Below are 20717 nucleotides of genomic sequence, written 5' to 3'. Positions count from 1 at the left end.
CTTCTCCTTTGGGTGTGGCTCTGTGTGTTTTGTTTATGTTTTTTTCTTTCTCTGTGAATTCCTGTTTCTTTGCTGACATTTCCCACAACAGAAGTTTTGATTAATGCTGGCTGCACACTAGACCTTCTGAAATTCATTGCTTTATTCCCTCACTGCAGATCAATAAATACTTATGTTTTATTTCCAGTGCTTTGCCTTACATCACAGAAAAGTTCAGCGTTCCTTCTTGAATACCATTCTGTATTTAAGTTTGTATTACTTCAGCACATCAGCCTGCAGTTTATTTCTTTGGTACAGCCAGAGGCTGTGCATTGTGTAGTTGTCTTCCTAAGTAGTCCTGCTGACTGCAATCTAATATGAGTGGAAGAGGCAGAAACAAGTCTTAAACGCTTTGAATTTCAGTCTGATTGCCCGTGCAATGGATCTAACAAAAACTAGTTGTGGACTTTCTCAGGGATGTTTCTTCAGGCTTTAGAGTAGCTTTGGCAGCTCCTACAGCCAGCTCCTGTAAATATGTTGAGGTGAATGAACAAAAGGTTTGGACCTTGAGTCTCAGTCCTAAACTGAGGCCACCTTAAGGACAGAATTGGACCTTACTCACAGGTGGCTCCTCTTCTCTTCCCCTTCTGTGGGGAAGTACTTAGTGCCTTTGGAAAGGCTGCAGGTTGTTTATTGTTCTTGACTCTTGCATCCGATTGGCATTGTTGGTGTGTATGTGGGGGGTGGCTCTGCAAAGGCAACGAGTGGCACTTCACAAAATGAGAGCGCAGTTGAGTATTTTGAGTAATTTCACTGAGCATACAGGTAAATCACGCGCAGTTCTGCCTTTGTTCTACATAATAGTAAGGCCAACATAAAATGCATTTGGTCCTTTTCATTGTTGATGAGTGTATGTTCCTTGTACAGTATGCTACAGCGTTGTGTTTAAGACTCTTTCAGTCTGGTATCTTATTCACTTGCAAACTGAAGAGTTTTAAATATGGATATGTATGTTAGACCTGGAAGTGGTCCCATGCAAAATGTAATGAAGCTGAGTTGCTCTGACCTCTGAGCTCTAACATGTGTTTGTTTTGGCTCTCTCGCAAAAACCTGCAGTATACAAATTGGCACTTGTAAAATTGTTCAGATAAATCAAAATTGGTACAGGAAAAAAAGTTTCAAACTGTTTCTTTTGGGATCCTTTGCCATGCTATTTTTGATGTCTGTTTTCAGAGGAGTGTTTTTGTGGTAGCAGGCAGTTTGTTGCTTGAAGAAAGCTAAAATATTCTAGGAAGTCAGGCTAGCTGAATTTAGATCTTAAGTGATGCCAAAACTAATATAGCCTGTAACTAAGTGAGAGTGACTTTGCACAGTAAATGTCAGTCACCCGCAGCTTTGTCTTACATTTTCATATGAGCCTTTAAAAAAGGAAAACACAAACAAAACCCCAGAAAACGTGGTAGCTGCTTACATCCAATCGAGTTATAGCTACAGTCTACTGTCTGGAGAGACTGCTCCTCATCCTCTGCGCATAGCGAGGGCTCTGTTGGAGCTGGGGGCTGGACAGATGGGGATGGACTTGTCAGAGCATGAAACGCCTCCGGCAGTGCGGGAGCTGGGCTGGCCTGGAGTGCCCTCTCTTGGCAGCTGCAGAAACCTCACATGCCGGTAAGGTCGGGGAAAGAGTCAGTCGGTTGTCATTTTAATTTTCCAGTGTGATGGACAGAGGTAAGCTGTATTGGTTATATTTCCAGATTTGCTTCCTAAGGACCTCTGCTAGCGAACTTGAGTGTGAATCTTTGGTGCCCATGGCAAGTTCGAATCCCTCACTTGAAGCCACGGTAAAGTTACGCGCTCCAGCAGCATTGCACGTATGACTCTGTTAACTTGGTGCTCCTGGGACTCTTAACATTTTAGCAGAGCTCAGGTTTTTAAGAGACTTCATGCTGCTCCGAATCCAGGGATCCCAGAGGCAGCAACTGCAGTGGCCCCTGCTTGACTCTGCACTGCTAAATGAATCCAGAACAAATGAGGCTCTGAAAATAAGAAGAAAAATTTGACACCTGGACTCCAGGAAACATTTGTGGATTTTGATGAGGAGCAGTAGGGGGGAAGGGAAAACCTATGGTTCAGCGTAGTTAAATATATGGTGTGCTAAGTATGAATAAATTGTGACTATTTTACACAAGTTCATATACTCTATGGCTGGCTCGAGCACAAAGGAAAAGACAACAGCTACAACATACTAGTTCCTCAAAGGGTTACCTGGAGGCCAGCATCCTGCACTGCTGCTGGTGCATGGCAGTGGTCAGCTTTCATCGTTTATATGAGTGGCAAACTTTTTTACACGTAATTCTGTTTTAAAAAAGGAATCCATGTCAATGCTTGTGAGTTAAGGGTGTTTGTCTCCTGATAGCCTTACTTTGCAGTCCGATTCCTTTCCTTATTGTTCATAAATGATTCATTTGTGTAAAGGAGTCCTTCAGTAAACTGAAGTTAAAAGTTCCTCTTTAAATGTACCAAGGCAGTTCATGCCCATTTTAAGATGACCAAATTGCATGGGGCTGTCCTGTACACACTCCCTCTGCTGTAATGCAAGTCATGTAATAATTTCTTGAACTATTAAAGTTGAGTCACTTCTGATTCCAGCCGAGTACCATTACAGCAACATCTTAGCTCTGGGTTTGGGGAGGGAGTTTCTTCCCAGCCTGTAAACAACATCCAAGTAAATGAACCTTTTGCTTTAAAGCAGACTGAAATCCAGTCCTGACTGTTAGTGACTAAAAATCACTATTATCTGGCTTAATGTGAGCCAAGTAAAATGAATCAAAAGCCTTAGGGTAGGTGTGCAGTAGCAGTTAATGCTGTTTAGTAACCTCGAATGGCTCTAGCTGGTCTGTTAACATGGATGTGGCCCCGAAGTCCATCAGGGCACTGTGGGAGTGAAGTTGCCTTTTGCAGTTAGTATAGAAGGTAAGAATCTGGTTTTTAGCCTGCTGCTAGCACTGCTTTATGTTAAAAACAAGGCAGCAACCTACGCAGGCCAGTTGTAATCGCTGTTTACAAGATGTGAATGTGAATTCAGTGTTTGCTGTCTTGTTTTAGCAGGTGTTTTTCTTTAGGGTGCATTTGGGTTTGAGTGTAAATCATAAGGCAAGGTTTCAAAAAAACATTGTTCCTTTTGTTTTGATGAGAAAAGCACGGTGCAATCCACAGTTACAATCACCCTCATGTTAAATTATAGATAATATGTATTGATGATTATCCCTTGAAATTCAGTAGGTCTGTGTCTTCACGTGCGGCTTTTGTTGCATTCCTCATGGTAATCGCATTGCGATTCACGGTTACCGGTAACAAACACTCCAGGTTTTACAGCACTGCTCACGTTCCAGGCTTAGCCCTGTCACTGTGTAGTTTATATTGCTCTTCTCTTCCTGTACAATAGCTCCCTCTGCTTGGAAACAGCAGTGTAATTACAACCCCTGTTTTGTATTTGCCTGATCAATGGTTTTTAATATGGGCCCCCTTTTTAAGAAGATTTCTACTGCTGCTCTTCAGGAAGCAATTCCAATACGCGGCTTATGCTCATGCATGTTGTGAAGCAGTGAAGATAACCACGCTGTTCTTCAAACTTTACTGCATAGGAACTGCACAAGTTTGCAGGAACTCAATGTTCGTTTTCAGCATGAGGATTAGAGCTGGTTGGAACACTTTCAGCTAAATTATTTCTTACCAAAACATCATGATTTATTGAAGACAAAATGTTTTTATTTCAGTGAAAACTTAAGTTGAAGCAGGACTGTTTCTCATCAGAAATATGGTAGTTAGGCCACTGACCTTGAATATCTGCATAGAAGAAGCTAATGGTGAGATTCCCATGTCCTACTTAAGTGGTTCTGATCTGAAACCCAAAAAAAGAGCAGCTTTGAATCAGACAGAGCAGTGATTTGAACCTGGTTCTCCCACATTCTCAGCCAGCACCATAATTCATTGGGCCAGTCATTCACTCGCAAATTTTTGTCAGCTTATCTGCATCAGTAAGGATGAGTGCCGGTTTTGTTTTGTTCATTTTTTATCAATATAGCTAAGCCAGCAAAAGTCATATTATAAAAGCTGTTGCATCAGCAAAGGTGTAGTTTTGCTGAGAGAGCATTCACCCATTTAGGGAACCAGCATAAACCTTGCCTGCCATGGCAAGATGAGCCTGTGATAGGAAAACTTGCTTGTTTAGTTCTATTAGCAAAGCCTTCCTAATGTGAACGGTGCCTTACTTGCTTGAAAATGGCTGTCTCAACACAATCCTGGTTTTGCAAAGAAGTCCAAAGATTATTTTTTATTTTGCATTGGAGCAAACCCAAAAATTAAGAACATCGCAAAAGTCTGTGTAAAAAAAAAAAAAGTGTTTGTTCTGTGGTCAGCTGTCATGAGGGTAGTTAGGCACATGGTTTTGTCGGAAAGGGCAGGCAGGGCAGACTCTACACAAAGGGCAGCAATAACTTTACATTTTGAAAATTCAACACTCTTAAAGCAAAACCTCTCTTTTTTACATCTTGGAATCCTTTGGATTCTTCTTCTGGACCTCCTGCATTTGGGTTTGTTTTGTTTCTAAAAATTTCCAAAGCATATGCAGAACACGAGTAACCTGCTATTTGAAACAAATGAAATCCTTTCCCCTCGGCATTGTGTGAGGCAGGTTCGAGCATAAACAGTCGGACAGCCCAAGCATATTGGCACGGGCTCAGTAGGCAGAACACCATTGCGCAGCAGAGGGAGGTTGCTGGGCGTGATTATCAAGACATGATACTCGCAAGGAAGCCTCTTCCGTACAATGCAGATACCCAGTGTTTGGGAAGATTATGAAATGGCAGGATTAAGCAGTAGAACAGGAGAGAATTATTACTAATATGTGTTTACTTCAATTCAGCTTCAGCATGGCTCTTCCTGCTGAACTCTTAATTTCAGTTCTCTAATTTCAGCCATTTACAGAGATTACATTCATTGCCTCATATATTTGCACATACCTTAAAAAAAAAAAACCCAACATGTTCCCTTGGAAAGCAATGTATAGTCATATAAAAATAAAGAGTTAAAAAAGCATTCCTGTTTTCAAATTAACACTGAGGTGCTGAATTCATGGTGGTCTTTGTGATTTGAATTTTGCCCTTTTTTTTTTTTATTCCTCCCATGCCCTGAATAAGATGCAAGTCCTGAGGGAAAAATAATACATGATTATGCATTTGAAGACCCAGTGCATACAAGGAGCATTTCTGAACTTTATGAGCCCTTAGCAAGGGGGAGAAAGGCTAATTCTAATCTTAAAAAAAACCCAAGGAAACAAAAAAACCCCCATAAATTTGTTTTGTGTATCTTTCTGCCACTGTATAATAACTTATGATCTTTTCATTGGATTGAAGATTAATTTTTAAATGGCTGAATGTGTGATAGAAATGGTACATGACACAACACAAAGGCTAATACTGGAAAAAAAAATTAAGTTAATATCTTTGCATCAGTTTATAGCCTCTCCAATGTGTATAATATTTTCTACTTCACATTCCTCTGTGTATACCACTACTCTGTTCCCTGTCTTCAGTAATAATCTTAGTTACTCTTCTGTTGGTGTCCCCTGTATTGTCTGTTAAGGAAGCTTCATGGATGAAGAAAATGTCTTTTACAAGTTATCATGCAGATTTGACAAAGCAGGAACATTGTAGTAATATAGCAAAGGTATACTGCTATTTCTTGAATGTTTTGGTTTTGATTTTTAACTTTAAATTGATATTTTTAATTACATTTCTAATCTTGCAATGATTTCTTTTAACATTAATTTTGCTGCTATGAAGCTCTTGAATGGCATGCAGAATGCTTATTTTATGTAACATTAGCACGTAACAGACTGCATGGAGGCTTGTGGAAGAGTGCCAGTGTTGTTTTTCTATTTGCAGGTTGGCCTGGCCGTTTCTGTGTTTGTAAGAGGGCAGGCAGGGTATCAGTCAGCTTTCGGATCTTAAAATTTCTTAATGGATTAGGCAAGTGACAGAATATCTTCCTACTGCAAACCTTTCATTTTGTAAACTGTAAGCCTTGGCAGTATTAGTAGACAGTCCTTTTGAAGGTCTCAGCAAGCTTCAGTTCTGTAGCATTAGATGATGAATGTGCATAAGTGTTCTTTACATACTCAAAATAAACATCAGCTTTCTGGGGGCTTTGACTTTTTTTGGATTTTGGGGTTTTTTTTTTTCTTTTTTTTCCCCCAGGATCCCTTAGATCCAACAAGAACAGCCATTGTGATCAGCTCTTTGGTGGCAGGTGGAGTAGCTGAACGTGGGGGCAAGCTTTTACCGGGTGACCGCTTGATGTTTGTAAATCAGACATATTTGGACAGTGCCACTTTAGCAGAGGCGGTGGAAGTGTTGAAATCTGTACCTCCGGGTACAGTTTCCCTTGGAATCTGCAAGCCTTTGGTGGTAAGGACTGATTTTATTTTTTTTCCACTTGATTCTATGACATGTGTCGATTGGGTTGCTGTTGGGGGGAGAAGTTCAGGGTAGAAGTATGTATGCATGTGGAAGGTGACTAAGTTGCTATGCATATACCTTGACATGTCCAGAAATTTTGGCTAGCTGGCAAATGGGCAGCTCAATATCCAAAAGGTCTGACTGGAAGACCAGCAAGTTTCTCCTGAAAGAACATCCAGATGGAATCCAAACACATGTCTGGGCAAACCTGTGCACCCTGGCCCTATGCATAGGTGTAAGATGGTGTCAGCAATTCAACAAATCAGTTAAATATGTGCTGAAGTTCATTTCACTTTAAGACACTGCTAAGTGCTTGCTTGAGCTCCACTGACATCAAAGAAACTTAATCTGTTTGAAGTCAAGACTGTAAATTCAAGTAGAATTTCCTTTTTCTAGAATCAGGGCTTTGGAACAGACAGTAGTTTACTTGAGAACACTGCAGTATTGTTCATCAAGGGCACCCAGGCAAAATTAATTAAAGCACCATCTAATAGAAAGTGCTTGTAATTCAAAGTGGTAGAGGAGTGGTGAAATAGGAATGTAGGAAGGCTGTTAAAGATATTCTTTCCTTTTTGAAAAAGTGATATTTCATTGTTCATATCCTTGTACTTGTCTGTCTTTCTTATGCATCTCTTTATTTTTTACTCTATCTGTACTAACATCTTAAGAATAAAAGCTGTTGTCTTCATCTTCTCCATTTATGATTTCCCTTTTTTATAATTCTGTCACCTTTCTAATGGCTAGTTTTTCCTCTCCCTTTTAGTTTATTGAAAAATATGGGAATTTTTTTGCTTGTTTCCCTAACTCATCATTTTGATTGCCTTTCTTAGGGAGAAAGCAAAGGGGAGGAGAATATGCACAGTGTCGATTCCAGCAACATTAAAACCAGCCTTGGATCTGCAGAAGCAATAGATAATATTAATTTCTCACTGATACTTGAAGCACCACAGGTATTTCGTTACTATTTTGGTTCAACTTAAGTTTATACAGACAGGAAATTGTGGTTTAAAGTAAAAAAAGTGGTATGTCCTTCACATAAGACTTAAGTGTCAGATGGACTTCAGGCTGGATTCCCTCTGAAAAAGACTCCAATAGTTAACTGTATGCTAATTGTATTGTGAACACTAAGCATATGCATGGCACTTACCAATGCAGTTCCCAGACTGTCTTATCGAATTTACTATGCCATTAAAATACCTTGGGTTACCTTGGATATGAAATAGGAATGCTACGTTATTAGTAATCGTAAGTAGTTGGTTCAGCTTTGCAGAGGAAGTAAGCTATGGAAGCAGAACACTTTTTATTATAATGAAGCAAAACAAAAAAGGAGTCTAATGTGTAAGGCAAGCTTGAAATTTGTTCTTCTTCATAGACTTCCTACGTGTCTTGAGTTACTTCTTTACTCTCTTCCTCAATTTTTCTTATTTTCTGAGAAATAATTCTGTTTATTATGGGAGGATGAGGCACTAAAGATAGTGAGAAATTCAGATACCAGGATGACAGGCAATAATATTGCAATACTGACCTGTGTAGGGTGAGAGAGATGTGGGTATTTTCGAATTTTCATCTGTTCTCAAATGCCTTGACAAATTTTTATTAATTCACCTTGGTAAAAGCATTCTTTTTAGACCAGAAAAAATAATACATAAAGGATCATCCAGAACTGCAACACAGTAATAAAAATAAATTCTAGATTTTCTTGTTGCTAAACATGTATACCTGACTCTGGATACAAACATATCTTTAATGCTGAAATGGCATATTAGAACCACCAAAAGGAGCAGTATTACAGGGAAGATATAGGTATACTGTGTAGAAATTAGCTTGGACGTGATATTTACTGATTTTCATGATGTAAAATGAAGGTGGTTGTTTTCCAGCTGCATAAGAAGGGTTCCTGGCAGAGCAATTAGTTCTCTGCCAGCTCAGATTGTTTATTTGCTTCCTAAATAAAACTAATGTTATTAAGTATTTTTAAATAAAGTATTCTATCTTAAAGTCCTGCTGAATATAGAAACAGAAATGATCAGTTTGTACAGAATAAACGCAGAGGTATTTGCTTGTATTTTGTTTTACCTTATGTATGACAGCACTGATAGTAGCTTAGAGCTTAGTATAAAATTTCCATCCATTTATTATCCTACCTGCCTATATAAGAGCCAAGAGTGGTGTGTCATGATGGCTTCCACTCCTATGCACTAGCATAGTGCTGACAAAGCTGACTTTAAAAAAAAAAAAAAAAAGAACTTGAAGATTTTATATGCTACAACAGTAGACTTTACTGTCATGTTTGCAGTATTCCCTATTCCATTGGTAGCGTCTGCTACTGCAGTGCAGCAGGCTGTGATTATACATACCTAAGTGCTGTATCAGGGGGTGGTAATACAAATCGCTGGGTGGTTCTGAGCTAAGTCAACTGTTTTATACAACGGTGAAGTTGGTGCCTCTTACAGAAGTGTTTGGAGAATGATGCTGCAGAAGCGAAGTGAAATGAAATGAAGTAAAGATGAAGAGAATTAGAATCTCTTCAGACTGGGTATTTTTTGAGATTGAGGTACACAGGTCAAATAGATTAAAGGAACATTTGATGCTTATGAAAAATGTGCTAATTTCTAGATTGCTCATGTTCTGCTTTTGTGCCAGCTAGTATTATTGCCTTGTTTCCTTGTGCTCTTGCCTGTCTCTTGTTTTCTCTCTTGCCTCTCATTTGAACTATGCAAACATTTTTGGCAGCGTCTGGGTTTTTTTCTTCTGCATTTGTACAAACCTAACAAAACAGGATTCTGACAGTAAAGGTCAGAAATAGTGAAGTACCTTAGGGAATCTGGGAAGGGGTAGGAAGCAGAAAGAAAAACATTTTGATTGAGGACCTCTGAATCTGTAGATTGGTTTCGGGTTTGGGCATACATACTTGATGGCCTGAAGAAAAGAGAGGAAAAGCTTTCTGTGTGTGGCAAGCTTTCTGGTAGCGGTGCAAGGTGTAAAATTTCAGAGACGCCTCTGCAGACTCACTTCATGAGCACCCTGTTTAGTTTGGGAGAAGCATGGAGCATTGGAAACTAGGGAGGCACACAACAAATCCTAGAAAAAGAACCGTTGAGTAAGATCTTTCAGAATGGGCTTTAATACCTTTTCTTTTGGTTTTGTTGTTTGGTTTTTTTGATTGTTGCTCTGTGGTTTGAATTCCATAGAAAATTGAACACTTTTCTCTTTAAAACATAAGGGTATCAGATAATGAACAGTCAATTACTTCCTTTTTCCCCCCACCCCGAGGATGTGGGTCATCCATTTGCCCTCTCCCCCAGGTTACAATATTGTATGGAGTACCCAAGGGAGGGACAAATGAGTGTGGCTTTTGGTTTGTTTTTATTTTTTTATTGCTGATACTGTTGCATAAGCAAACTCAGGTTGTTTTTTGTTTAGCTGATGGTATTGTAAGAAATGTACATGCATTCATAAAGTGATAGCAGATAAGTCTGGAGCATAGAGATACTTTAGCTGGATTTATATATACTTTTTCTTGTAGGTTTCTTAGTGTTATTTAATAATTCTCATTCCCTAAATTCTGTCCAGATTGGTTATTCTGAATGGTTGAAGCAATATCTAAGCTGTACAACTTAGATTTCTTTAGATTTAAAAAAAAATGGCAATGTCTACTTTTGGTGTTAAAATTGTAAGTCAGAGAGCATATTTTCTGCAAAGGGTGGAAGATTTTCACTTTAAAAATCAGGATGTACTTTTAATATGGACCTAACATAAAACATAGTTTTAAAAGAGTTATCAAGAAACATAAAATCTTTATTTCTGTAATGTTTTCTGCAGGGTTTCAGAGATGAAACACCTTTTAAAGAAGAACTTGTTGATGAACCAACTTTGGACTTGGGAAGGTCATTTCAGCTTTCTCAAAACGACAGCGAGTATGAGAAGGAGTCCTGGGAGATGCATGAATTTCTGAAACCCAGAACAGAAGAAATGGATGAAGAACGGGAAATGTTGGTGGATGATGAGTATGAAGATTCAGACTTCCTGAAATATAATGCATCACGTGGACAGAAGACAACTTCAGAGAGGAACCTCGATACAGAACGATGGGCAAAGCAACTTGAGACTACTGAAATACAAGACTTAAGATCCAGTGTTAACTTAAGTCCGAAACAGTCCCTGGAATATCCATTCAATAAAGATCAAATGGTAAGGAATGCTGTGTTGGTCTCGGTGCTGTACCCTGACCATGGGACCCATACTTCAAGGCAAATTCCAGACCTAAACTCTGTAAGGAGTCTTTCTAGTGTTTTAATTACTAGATGAGATCTGGGTACCTCTAATGGACACAAGTCTATCCTTTTGTACATTTTGGAAGGTTCTTTTGGTTACTTACTGTTGGTATATTTAACTGCTTGAATAAGACACGTGCTGTGGTTGGTGTATTTACAGGCATCCTGTACTTGCGTCGTCTTTCCCATCTCTGACTTGTGGGCTCAGTTCTTTTTTTGCAAGCTGTACTAATGTGGTGCATGTCAGTAAAAGCAGAATGTCACTTTGTGGTTTTAATAGCCCAGGGGCTTCAGCAGCAATGTCAGTGAGAGGAGCTCCCTCTTTTCCTCATTATTTTTAATCCAAATCCGTTGAGCCAGATGATAGTGCAGTTGAGCGAAAAATGATATGGCAGAAGCAACTGTAACAAGCATACTGGTGGATGAAGGACTAGGAGGAGACAGCTTCAGGTAAATTGCAAAACTCTTACTTATATGTCCTCCTCAAGTATCATGAGAATTATTGTTTTCTGAGTCTTCATTCACTCGCGAAACAAAAAAGTGATAATATCAGCCTTCCATGCACCAGCTTCCAAGATGTATGTTTTTATATGAAAAAAATGAAGTGGAAAAGGATTTAATATCACAGCCACCAATAACTTCATGTTTTGTTTGGCTTGTCCCTTTATGCACTATGTACATAAACAGGCTAAAATGCAGCTTCTAGCAACAGTTTTATACCAGAGTGTACAATATTAAATGTATACATTTGCTACCCAAAAACAACAAAGGAGCAAGAGTAAAGAACTTCTTGTCTGGATTACAGGCAAGTAGAAAGATACAGTTGCTTTATGTTGCAATTGCACATAACATGCCTCTTCTTAATATAGAGCATAAATGAGAAGTTAGTATTTCATAGTTTTCTGAAAAAATATGAATGTAGTTGAGAAAATGTGAATGTTTGCTGTAAAAATCAATGTTTATGTCAAATACCGCTGTACAAGTTGATACCATTGCTTTCTAACTTTAGTTACTTTTTTTCTCGTCTGTGAAGTGTGAAGAAAATGCTAGTACAAGTTCACTATTTTCTGGAACCACAGCACACAGTGGCTACCAAAAAGACATATTTGATATTGAAACTACCCAGTCAGGAGCAGAAAACAAGATGGACTTAGGTTCGTAAGAAGTCTTTTCTTTTATCTTAAAATTTCATATTTACAAATTAAATTTTATACCAAAACAAATTCTTTTAAATGATAAAATATTCAAATGAAGACTTCTGCAGGTTCAAGACAGTCTGGCCTTAAATAGGTTTCAGCTTCATGATCTTGCTTCATCCTCCAAATCTTTACCTACAGTTGTCACAAGGGATATTGAAAGCGGCTGCAGCTTTGTCCTGCCTAGGGAGAATCGTTTCTTCTGTGTAGCTGATGTGCCCAGTAGGACTCCATATCTCATGGCTGTAATTTCTGTCAGGAATTTGTCTCAGTCACTTTTGATTGCCGATTTTACAGATTTTTGCACTTCAAAAACAAAAAAAACCATGACAGGCTCTGGAGATAACTTTACCACAACCACAATTTGCAAGTGAACTCTATGGTAGGTAATTTCCCCATACCTTGGTTTTGTAATCTGTGCTCAGAAGCAGGGTTTCTCCTTATCAGATGGCCAGAGATGGATGGTTAGAATTTGGTACATCATCAGGGAAATAAATTTATCAACCTGCCTGAGGTAGCACTCGCTGGTCAGGAGAAAGGAGGTTGGGTTGTTTCCTTTCTTTATCACCTACATCTTGTACAGCAGACACTGTGTAAGCTACAGTGGCAGACTGATGAGTCTTGCAAGGAGCTCTGGTTTTTCAATTAATGTTGATGCTTATGTCACCAAAATGACATCAGTCTTCCCCAGCGTGCTGATGTTCCATGCTGGAGCAGGGCTTTGCACTGCTCTCCCTGCATAAAGAATGGATTCACTATTTCTAATCATGTGTTCTTGTGAGGAGTGTCTGGCCCATAAGTTGTAGCTAAGCATGTCTCAGTTCCACTAAGACTTAGCATTTCCTGTTACTGCTTGACTGCATGTACATCTGAAGCAAGGCGCTATAAAAAAGCGTTTAGTGTGGTTTCCTTCGAAAACAAATGTTCTGTATCTCTAAGCCTCTTGATCATCACACAACATCCACATTTGGAACATGGTGAGCTAAGGGGTTTATTTCCAAGGGTGATAACTGGTAGACACAGGGACAGAGGAAGCAAAAGTTCACATCTATACCTTTTCTTCTTCAGGTACAAAGCTTCAGATTGACTCTAAAGAACCTGGGCTTGCTGTTGATCTGGAAGCTACTGAAAAGGAAGAATTAAAAGGGGAGGATTCTGGTTTTTTGAAGAAGCTGGAATCTGGGAGAGTAACCACCTTAGCTCAGCCTACAACAGTGTTGTGCAGGTACAGAGGAAGATTTCCGTTTTTGGAAGATTTTCAATTAATGATCTTAACTGTCTTCTTGCTTAGCTGACTAATCATCAAAAGCTGCGTGAAGCAGTAAGATATACATGGATGGCCAGTTCTATGACTTTTGTCCAAGGAGCTGAATTTTGCCTTACAACCTTATTGAATGTTTACTTCCCATGTTTCCTCCGCTGAGTACTGGGACAGAAAAGTGTGAATGGCTCTGCCACCTACTTCACCTACTCCACCGTGAGGGGAGTATGGATGTGTCCTGGAGGAGAGAGACATAGCTTTTACCAGCAGCATTGGTCATTACTACTTAAGGAGCTCTCCCTTTAGTTCCTTACCTTAGCTCTGTCCTCTTGGTTTTCCCTTCCCTTTGTTCTTCCTTCTGGGAAGAGCAGATCAGCCACAGCTCTCAGGCCTGTGCAGGAAATTTTAGTCTTGTCAGTGGTGCTGAGAAACCTTGAGCTGGCACTGGTTGTAGATATTTGCCACATCTGTCAAGTGTCCCATTCTTTCCCCACCAGTTTTGGGTGAGTGGGTAGTTGGATCTGCTTTTTGGGAGCTGTTGATTCAAATCCTCAGTACTTCCCTAATTCATCTCTAATCTTTCCTCGGAGGGAACTCAGCTCAACAATAAGGTGAGGGGTTTATTTCTTCAGCACAACATTCTACTTCCTATTTGCAGTTTTAAGAGTAGCATTTACAGCTCTCAGGATCTACAGAAAATGTGTGCAAGGATGTATTGTTTCAACCTTTCTGTGGGGGCCTGCAATTCCATGCTTCCTTTCCTATTCTGTGAATAGGTGAGTCACGTATACTATAAAAGTTTAATTAACACCCTTTTCTGGGGTGTTTAATGGAACACACCGGATCTGTTCTCCCACTTGCATCATGATCTGCTTTCTGGTCAGCTAGACTGGTTTTATCAGGTTTATATCCCTCTCTAAGAATCAGAGCATATTTATCAGAAAGTAAATGTTAATTGCTTAAATAGTCATTTCAAATGAGTAAATGCAGTGCAGATTTGTATATCACCGAGCAGCTTATAAATTTGGTCTGCCCATCATGTTTATTTCTGGAGCATTCCTTAAGTACATTTAAACCTAAATACAAAAATTCCTGTCTAGTCTGTTGACTCTGCACATTTGGTTTAAACTGGACAGTGTGAGAAGGCGTTGCTGTCTCACTGCCAGATACAAAATATGTAAGGAATTGCGACCTGGCATGGGTGATAATTTTTTAATTTTTTATTCCTCTCCTCGTTCTGCCCCCAATTAGCGAATTACCTGAGAGAGAAGAAGGAGAAGGAGAAGAAACTCCAAACTTCAGCCACTGGGGACCACCACGGACGTATGTTCATATGATGACATTTCTTCCCATTTACCTTATGTCTTTTTTTCTGTGAACTCGATTAGTTCTCGTGGTTGTTTTTTCTCCCCTCCTCTGCCAATAACTTTAAGGTACTTGTGTACCTTGGGCTTTCGTAGATACAGTGAATTTTTAACAGATGTTCAACAGAATTATGCCTTCTATTTATACAGCTGACTTGGGAAAGCTTGGCGGGTTTACGTTGTGGATGACCTACAAGTTCTTGCTCATTTAATAACTATTAGGTGTGAACAATGCACATAGTGCTGCTGTCTCCTTTTCCATGGGTTCTCTGCTAAACTTAATGGCAGAATTCCAAATTGCCAAGCCAAGTTTTAGCCACATCCTTGTTGTATTGTTGACATTTTTAGGTGAATTGCTTTTATGGTCCGAAGTAAAATAAGATCAGAACGTTTCTGCTTAAGTTGATGAATATACATCTGATACACTGAAGTCAGTGTTCAGAAAGTTGTATGAAACACTTTATTATTTGTCTTGCATGCCACTTGCAGTGTTTGCCATTTCCAGATAATTTGCTCGAACTAGAAGAGCATGAGTGTTTACTTGAAGACCTGCCTGTTTTATCCTGACTTTCTCTGAAATAAAAGTCTATGCCCAGTGGGCATGAGTTGGCAGCAGAGTTTTCTTCTTTTTGTGGCGTAAGATCTGCTCAGGGTAAAAAGGCAACTCTTGAGAGCATTCTTAGGCTTCTAACTTTATCCTCTTACTCTATTAAATCTTCTTGAAAGACCAGAAGCTTACATTTATTTAAGGCTTTGCATTTATAGTTTAAAAAAACTGTTTCAAGCTGTTAAACTACCACATGTATTTTTTCAGTGTTGAGATCTTTAGAGACCCTCACGTGTCTCTTGGAATCAGTATTGTTGGTGGACAAACTATCATAAAGCGCCTGAAGAATGGAGAAGAACTTAAAGGGATCTTTATCAAACAAGTTTTGGAAGACAGCCCAGCAGGAAGAACAAGAGCTTTAAAAACTGGAGATAAAATACTTGAGGTAAATGCAGATAAACCTACCTTTTCATTCTAAGAAATAAAGATTGACTCAAACAGCTTGGGGAGGAGAGAGGAACAAAATACTGCCGCCACTTCATGAAGTATTGATGACACTGTGTTTTGAAAACCAAAAGAAACCCCTGGTGTCATCTTTTCTTTTTTTAAGGTCCAACTATGGAACTCTTTTAACATTGTCCTCTATATTTAAGAAAAGATAGGTCCTGGTAACTGATGGGGAAATGAAAAAAATGAGAGTGCCTTATAAGTTACAGCATACCTTTAAAAGCATAAGTTATAATATATAGAACAGGCTCTTCATAGTGAGATTTGGTCTGTTATTTTGCATGTGTTAATTTGGAATAGTTAACAGTCTGATTAACTACTATTTGCGAGAAGTCCTTGATGCTGGCAGGTGCCATAGGGGGAAAGCCATTCCTGGCTCTCATCTCTGGCTCTGTATTGACATTTTACTCATTTTTCTTCAGATGAATGCTACTGAATCTGGACTCCCAAGCTGATAGTGCTGTTCTTGTATATGCTTTAGGGTTGTGTGTGAAGTTTTGAAAAATTGTTTCAAATCAGGTTTAGTTCACAAACAGGTAAAATCTGAAAGAGTTGCATTATACCTACCATCATATCTAGCATTCTCTGGTAATCTTATTCCTTATGTTTTTAGCTAGAAGCATTGCTTTGGGAAACATATGGCCATCTTTTAATTATGAATACTAAGTAATATACTTTTTCTTAAACCGTCACGGAAATATACTTCAAAAATAATTTCTCTTGACTGCTTTTGGTACCTTCCTCAGATATGCTAAATCTTCTGCAAATATATGTGATCTCTTGTAACAACTATGTGCCAAAAAAACAAGCTACCTAATAAAAATAAACATTGTTTGTTAGGTTTCTGGGGTAGACCTACAAAACGCCACACACGAGGAAGCAGTAGAAGCTATCAAGAATGCGGGAAATCCTGTCGTGTTTGTGGTTCAGGGTTTGTCTAACATACCAAAAGTAAGTTTATTTCTATTTTTACTCTAAAACTTAATAAATGTGTAATACTCATTTTAAACTTGGCTAAATTTCTTTCAGCAAGTGCCATCAATTTTTGTGTCCATCCTTTCTGTCAGAATTTTTGTTTATAGACCATGTGATTGATCAATTACTTGTCTGTCCTGATTTGAAACCTTGTTTCTCTGATGTAAATCAAGCAGATGTACATCTGTTGGCTAGGTGTAAATTCAGTTCTCCCACCTGTGTAGCTGAGTCTGGCCGTGTGTATTTTAATTTGTTCATATTTCATAATCTAAAAATATAATCCGTTATCCAAATGAACAAAACTGTAATTAAAATTAGCCAGATTCACACCATCAACTCTGTGTAAAATGTCATCAAAGAGACCTGAAGTAGTTATTTGGGAGCAGGTTAAATCATGAGATTTAGATGCCTCCTCATCTGCAAGGCCAAGGCAAGAAACCTTTAAATGCCTTGGTAAGAAGAGGCATACAATTCTGCCTGCCTTGTAGTACACACAAAACCCCCAAGACTTCTATGTACTTTTGGTATAATCTGACAATTTAATTGAGAATTTTGGTGGATTGGTAGACCTGGGGAAACCATTTTGGCAACTGTAGACAAATCTGACACAGCTGTGTCCATTATTTTTTCAGTGCTCCAGGGAGCCTTTCAAAATCTATTAAGACTTTCACCAGCTATGCTGGGAAGGTGCTCAAGCAGTGATGGCAAAAATCACAGTGATGGTAGCTGAGTTGGCTCCCTTTCTGTATCAGCTTTTTTCACAGAAAATATCCCAAAAAACTGTCAGAACGTTTAAGTGTTCATCTGCATCTCTGACCCTTACTTTCCTAGTCGATCTAGCAAGAGCAAGGAAAACATGGATAACTTGAAGTTTGAGTTGCTTTGAACTGTAGGAAGCTGGGCATTCACAGACTTTTAGCAGTGCTGCACGGTCCCAACTCCCATTCACCAAAATAAGGTGCTGTCAGAGGAGTGGGAATATATTACATTTTGAAAGAATAAAGAGCAGCAAGGAGAAATATTACATGGAGGCTAAACATGCTCTCTTTTATAAGGTGTCTGTGTGCACGGACACTGGTCTCTCTGAATAATTAAGAACTGACACGTCAGGAGTTCATACTGAGCTCTGTATCAAGGATGTACATCTATATTGTTGACTTCAGAGTAATGTTTAATTGAATGAAGAGATGGGGCTAGATATCAAACAGTGAGCACTAAAAACAGTCGAGAATGTTTGTAAATTCAGTAAAAGAATGTAATTTAAAGACTGCACTGCAATGCCCTTCTGCATGGGGCAAAATGAAGAGTGCACTGGGTAGCTTTATTGTTGTCATTACCTAACTTTTGGATATTTGTTTTGTGGCTATAATGCTCTTTCTAATATGTGTGATATATGCATTTATTTTCAGGTGGTTTCCACCGTACAGCCTAAGGGAATCAAAGGCAGCAAAGATCAGGATGCAGACAAAGAAAATAAGAGTGAGAAGGTATTTATTCCATTCAATGCTATACCCAAGTTTTACTAAATCAAATGGCATGCATTATAACTCTATGATAAGCCCCCCCTGAAGTATGAAATGAAATTTCAAGTGTTTTGTTGAAATATCTTTGATTCAGGTAATTTTTGCCAAATTTCTGCAAAAACAAAGCAGGTTTCTGACAAATGTTCTGTGGGTCTCCCCTGGGTGCTGAAACCCTGTACTTACTGCAGCTCTTTACTGGCATCTTTCTGGAAGTACCTGCTTTGCTCCACGTGGAGGCAAATTGATTCTCTTTGTTCAGTAGAAACGGAGAAATAACATGTACGCAAATGATATCCTTAATGTGAGGCTGGCTGAAATTCAGTAAAATCATGTTATAGGATAATTAAATCCACGAAGTCTCCTATGTTTCCCATTGCTGTGTAAAGCAAGGAAATGACCGAGTGATCTGTAGCTGGCCAGCTAATTGTGAAGCAATTACTGCACAGTAACTTCCAAGCAACTTCACAGCAGATTTAAAAGAGAAAAAATCTGTTTGGTCTAAACCAGTGGATTTGTTTTAATCGCTGCAATAAGGGAAAAATTTAATTTCTCATTCCCAGCCAGATTGCTGTAATGGCCTAGGTATTTTCCTGTGGGAACTGTGCTGACTGATGAGCGTAGGTCAGGTACTTTGAGGGTGTCAGAACTGGAGGAGCAGAGACAGAATTAGTGCAGACGATAACTTTTGCCCACTGCAGTTTAACACGCCAACTACGAATACGATGAACTTTTCATTTGATCCTACTCGGTTGTCTGGTGTGTGGTGGGTAACGGAGAAGGCCCTCTTGCCTCCAAAAGTTTTTGTAAGACTCCTGTCAGATCCAGAAGCTATGAAGCTCAGTTATTCAAAAAAAATCAAGAAAGGTGTTGAAGTCATGCTTTCATGCTAGTGGATAATACTTACAATGAAGCAGTTACAATCCCCTTTTCTTGGTTTTGTTATCTATATTTCTAATCTCAAAAGCGCTCATCCTCTTGCAGTGTGCTGCCTTTAATCTCCAGGACTCTAGTGTGTTGCATTCTATAGCATTGGGAGGTTAAAGAGGGAGCCTAATCTTTTTCAAACCTTTTTCATCTATTGGTGCTGTAAACTGGTGGGTGGAATACAGAAGAGTTTCAGTGCATAAATATGTAGCTCCCTTTTAGCTTTGAACATCGGTTCACAAAGCAGTCATACTGTGCTACAGTAGGGGCATCTCTGAGTTGGAAAGAGTTGCTATTAGTGGATTACTAGTCCGCATCCCTATGGGGAATCAATGATATTTCTAGTCCAGTCTTCAAAGCGTCACAAAAGAGTTTGGTTTGAAAGCAGCCACATCCAGCTGGAAAATCTGCCTTTTCCTGTATGATGAATTATCTTTTCAATACTGAAGGTTTTCTCTGATTTGTTGGTGTTTATTCTCTATTGATCTGTTTGTTTAAAAATGATCACTTGAAGTAATTTATATAAAACCACTTAAAACAATTGAGCTTCATGTGGACAAACCCAGATATTAACATTATTTTGCTGGTTGGCTGTGTAAACTGCTTTTGCCTCTGTGCTGGGAAGAGCTGTGTTAATACAAAAACACGGTGCAATGGAGTGCTCTGGCACAATTTACTCAATTTACTCATCTGGCTTTACAGCGGGTCAGGGCGGACTAGAGAAGCTTGTACTTCAGAGCCATAGCAAACTGCTGGATAAGCTTAGGTGTCTTGTGTAATTTCACACAGACTTTCTAACAAATGTTTAAGGTCTTAAAAAGCCAAAGAGTCAACATTTAGACTATGAGTTATTACTGCATTACAGTGATACTACTGATTTGCCACAGGCAGCCAAGAGCAGGGCTGCAGGTTTTCCATCTTTACCTGCTCGGTAATGGAGAACGTGAGTCCTCTCACGCTTCCTGGATCTTCTGGATTTTGCACAGTTCTACTTGTGCTGGCGTCAAGCAAAAGGTGGGAGGTGTATTGTATGCTCTGGGGAAACAGCTGTCATGTTTCCAAGTGCTCTTATTTTACACTATTGGATTGATTTAATTTAATTTATTACTGTTATGCTGTCTTCAATGCAGCACTCTCCTGTAATGATTTTTAATGGATGGGAGATACCTTACCTCACAAAATTTTCTATGTAGCTAGCATTGCAGTTTGCTAGTTAGACTATTCTATACAAATTTAGGCTCAAGATTTTAGAAATCCATATGCAGGTTCAGCATTCATTGTACACAGCAAAAAATTTTATTCTGGGTTTGATGTTTGGGTGTTGAGTCGTATTTCCCAGCTACAGAAGAAATTAATTACGGGCATTCTGGTTGCTCTAATGGCATATCATACTCAGTGTTCCCTTTCTAAAGTGCATCCTGCTATTAGTAGTGGGGTTGCATGGGACACAGTTAATTTACTGAAATCATGTAGCAAGCTAAGGCACGATCCAGTTACTTGGAGCTATAAAAACAGTTGTTCGGACGGACAAGCGACTCCATTAGATCCAGAGCCTATTCTTTATGCCTGCTATGCGCCGCTATATGCATCATTATAGGAGCTGCCTGTATTTATGTGAGGTAATAGAATTTTATTGTAAGTTATAATTC

General features: G+C 39.0%; 1 protein-coding gene across 3 annotated transcripts in view; it reads left to right on the top strand.

Annotated features, from left to right (window-relative positions):
* Window positions 1–20717, top strand: part of PATJ (PATJ crumbs cell polarity complex component) — a 160522-nt gene that overhangs the window by 49958 nt on the left and 89847 nt on the right. For all 3 annotated transcript variants that reach the window (XM_074875879.1, XM_074875878.1, XM_074875880.1), the window contains exons 18-26: window positions 6237–6446; window positions 7328–7447; window positions 10320–10688; window positions 11805–11925; window positions 13036–13192; window positions 14480–14551; window positions 15407–15584; window positions 16487–16597; window positions 18031–18108. In XM_074875879.1, the coding sequence (XP_074731980.1) occupies window positions 6237–6446; window positions 7328–7447; window positions 10320–10688; window positions 11805–11925; window positions 13036–13192; window positions 14480–14551; window positions 15407–15584; window positions 16487–16597; window positions 18031–18108 (1416 nt within the window). The remainder of the gene's footprint in view (window positions 1–6236; window positions 6447–7327; window positions 7448–10319; window positions 10689–11804; window positions 11926–13035; window positions 13193–14479; window positions 14552–15406; window positions 15585–16486; window positions 16598–18030; window positions 18109–20717) is intronic.

This window comes from Strix uralensis, chromosome 8 (assembly GCF_047716275.1).
Source record: "Strix uralensis isolate ZFMK-TIS-50842 chromosome 8, bStrUra1, whole genome shotgun sequence".
NCBI classification, from domain to species: Eukaryota; Metazoa; Chordata; class Aves; order Strigiformes; family Strigidae; genus Strix; species Strix uralensis.
This window is presented reverse-complemented; position numbering and strand designations above follow the sequence as displayed.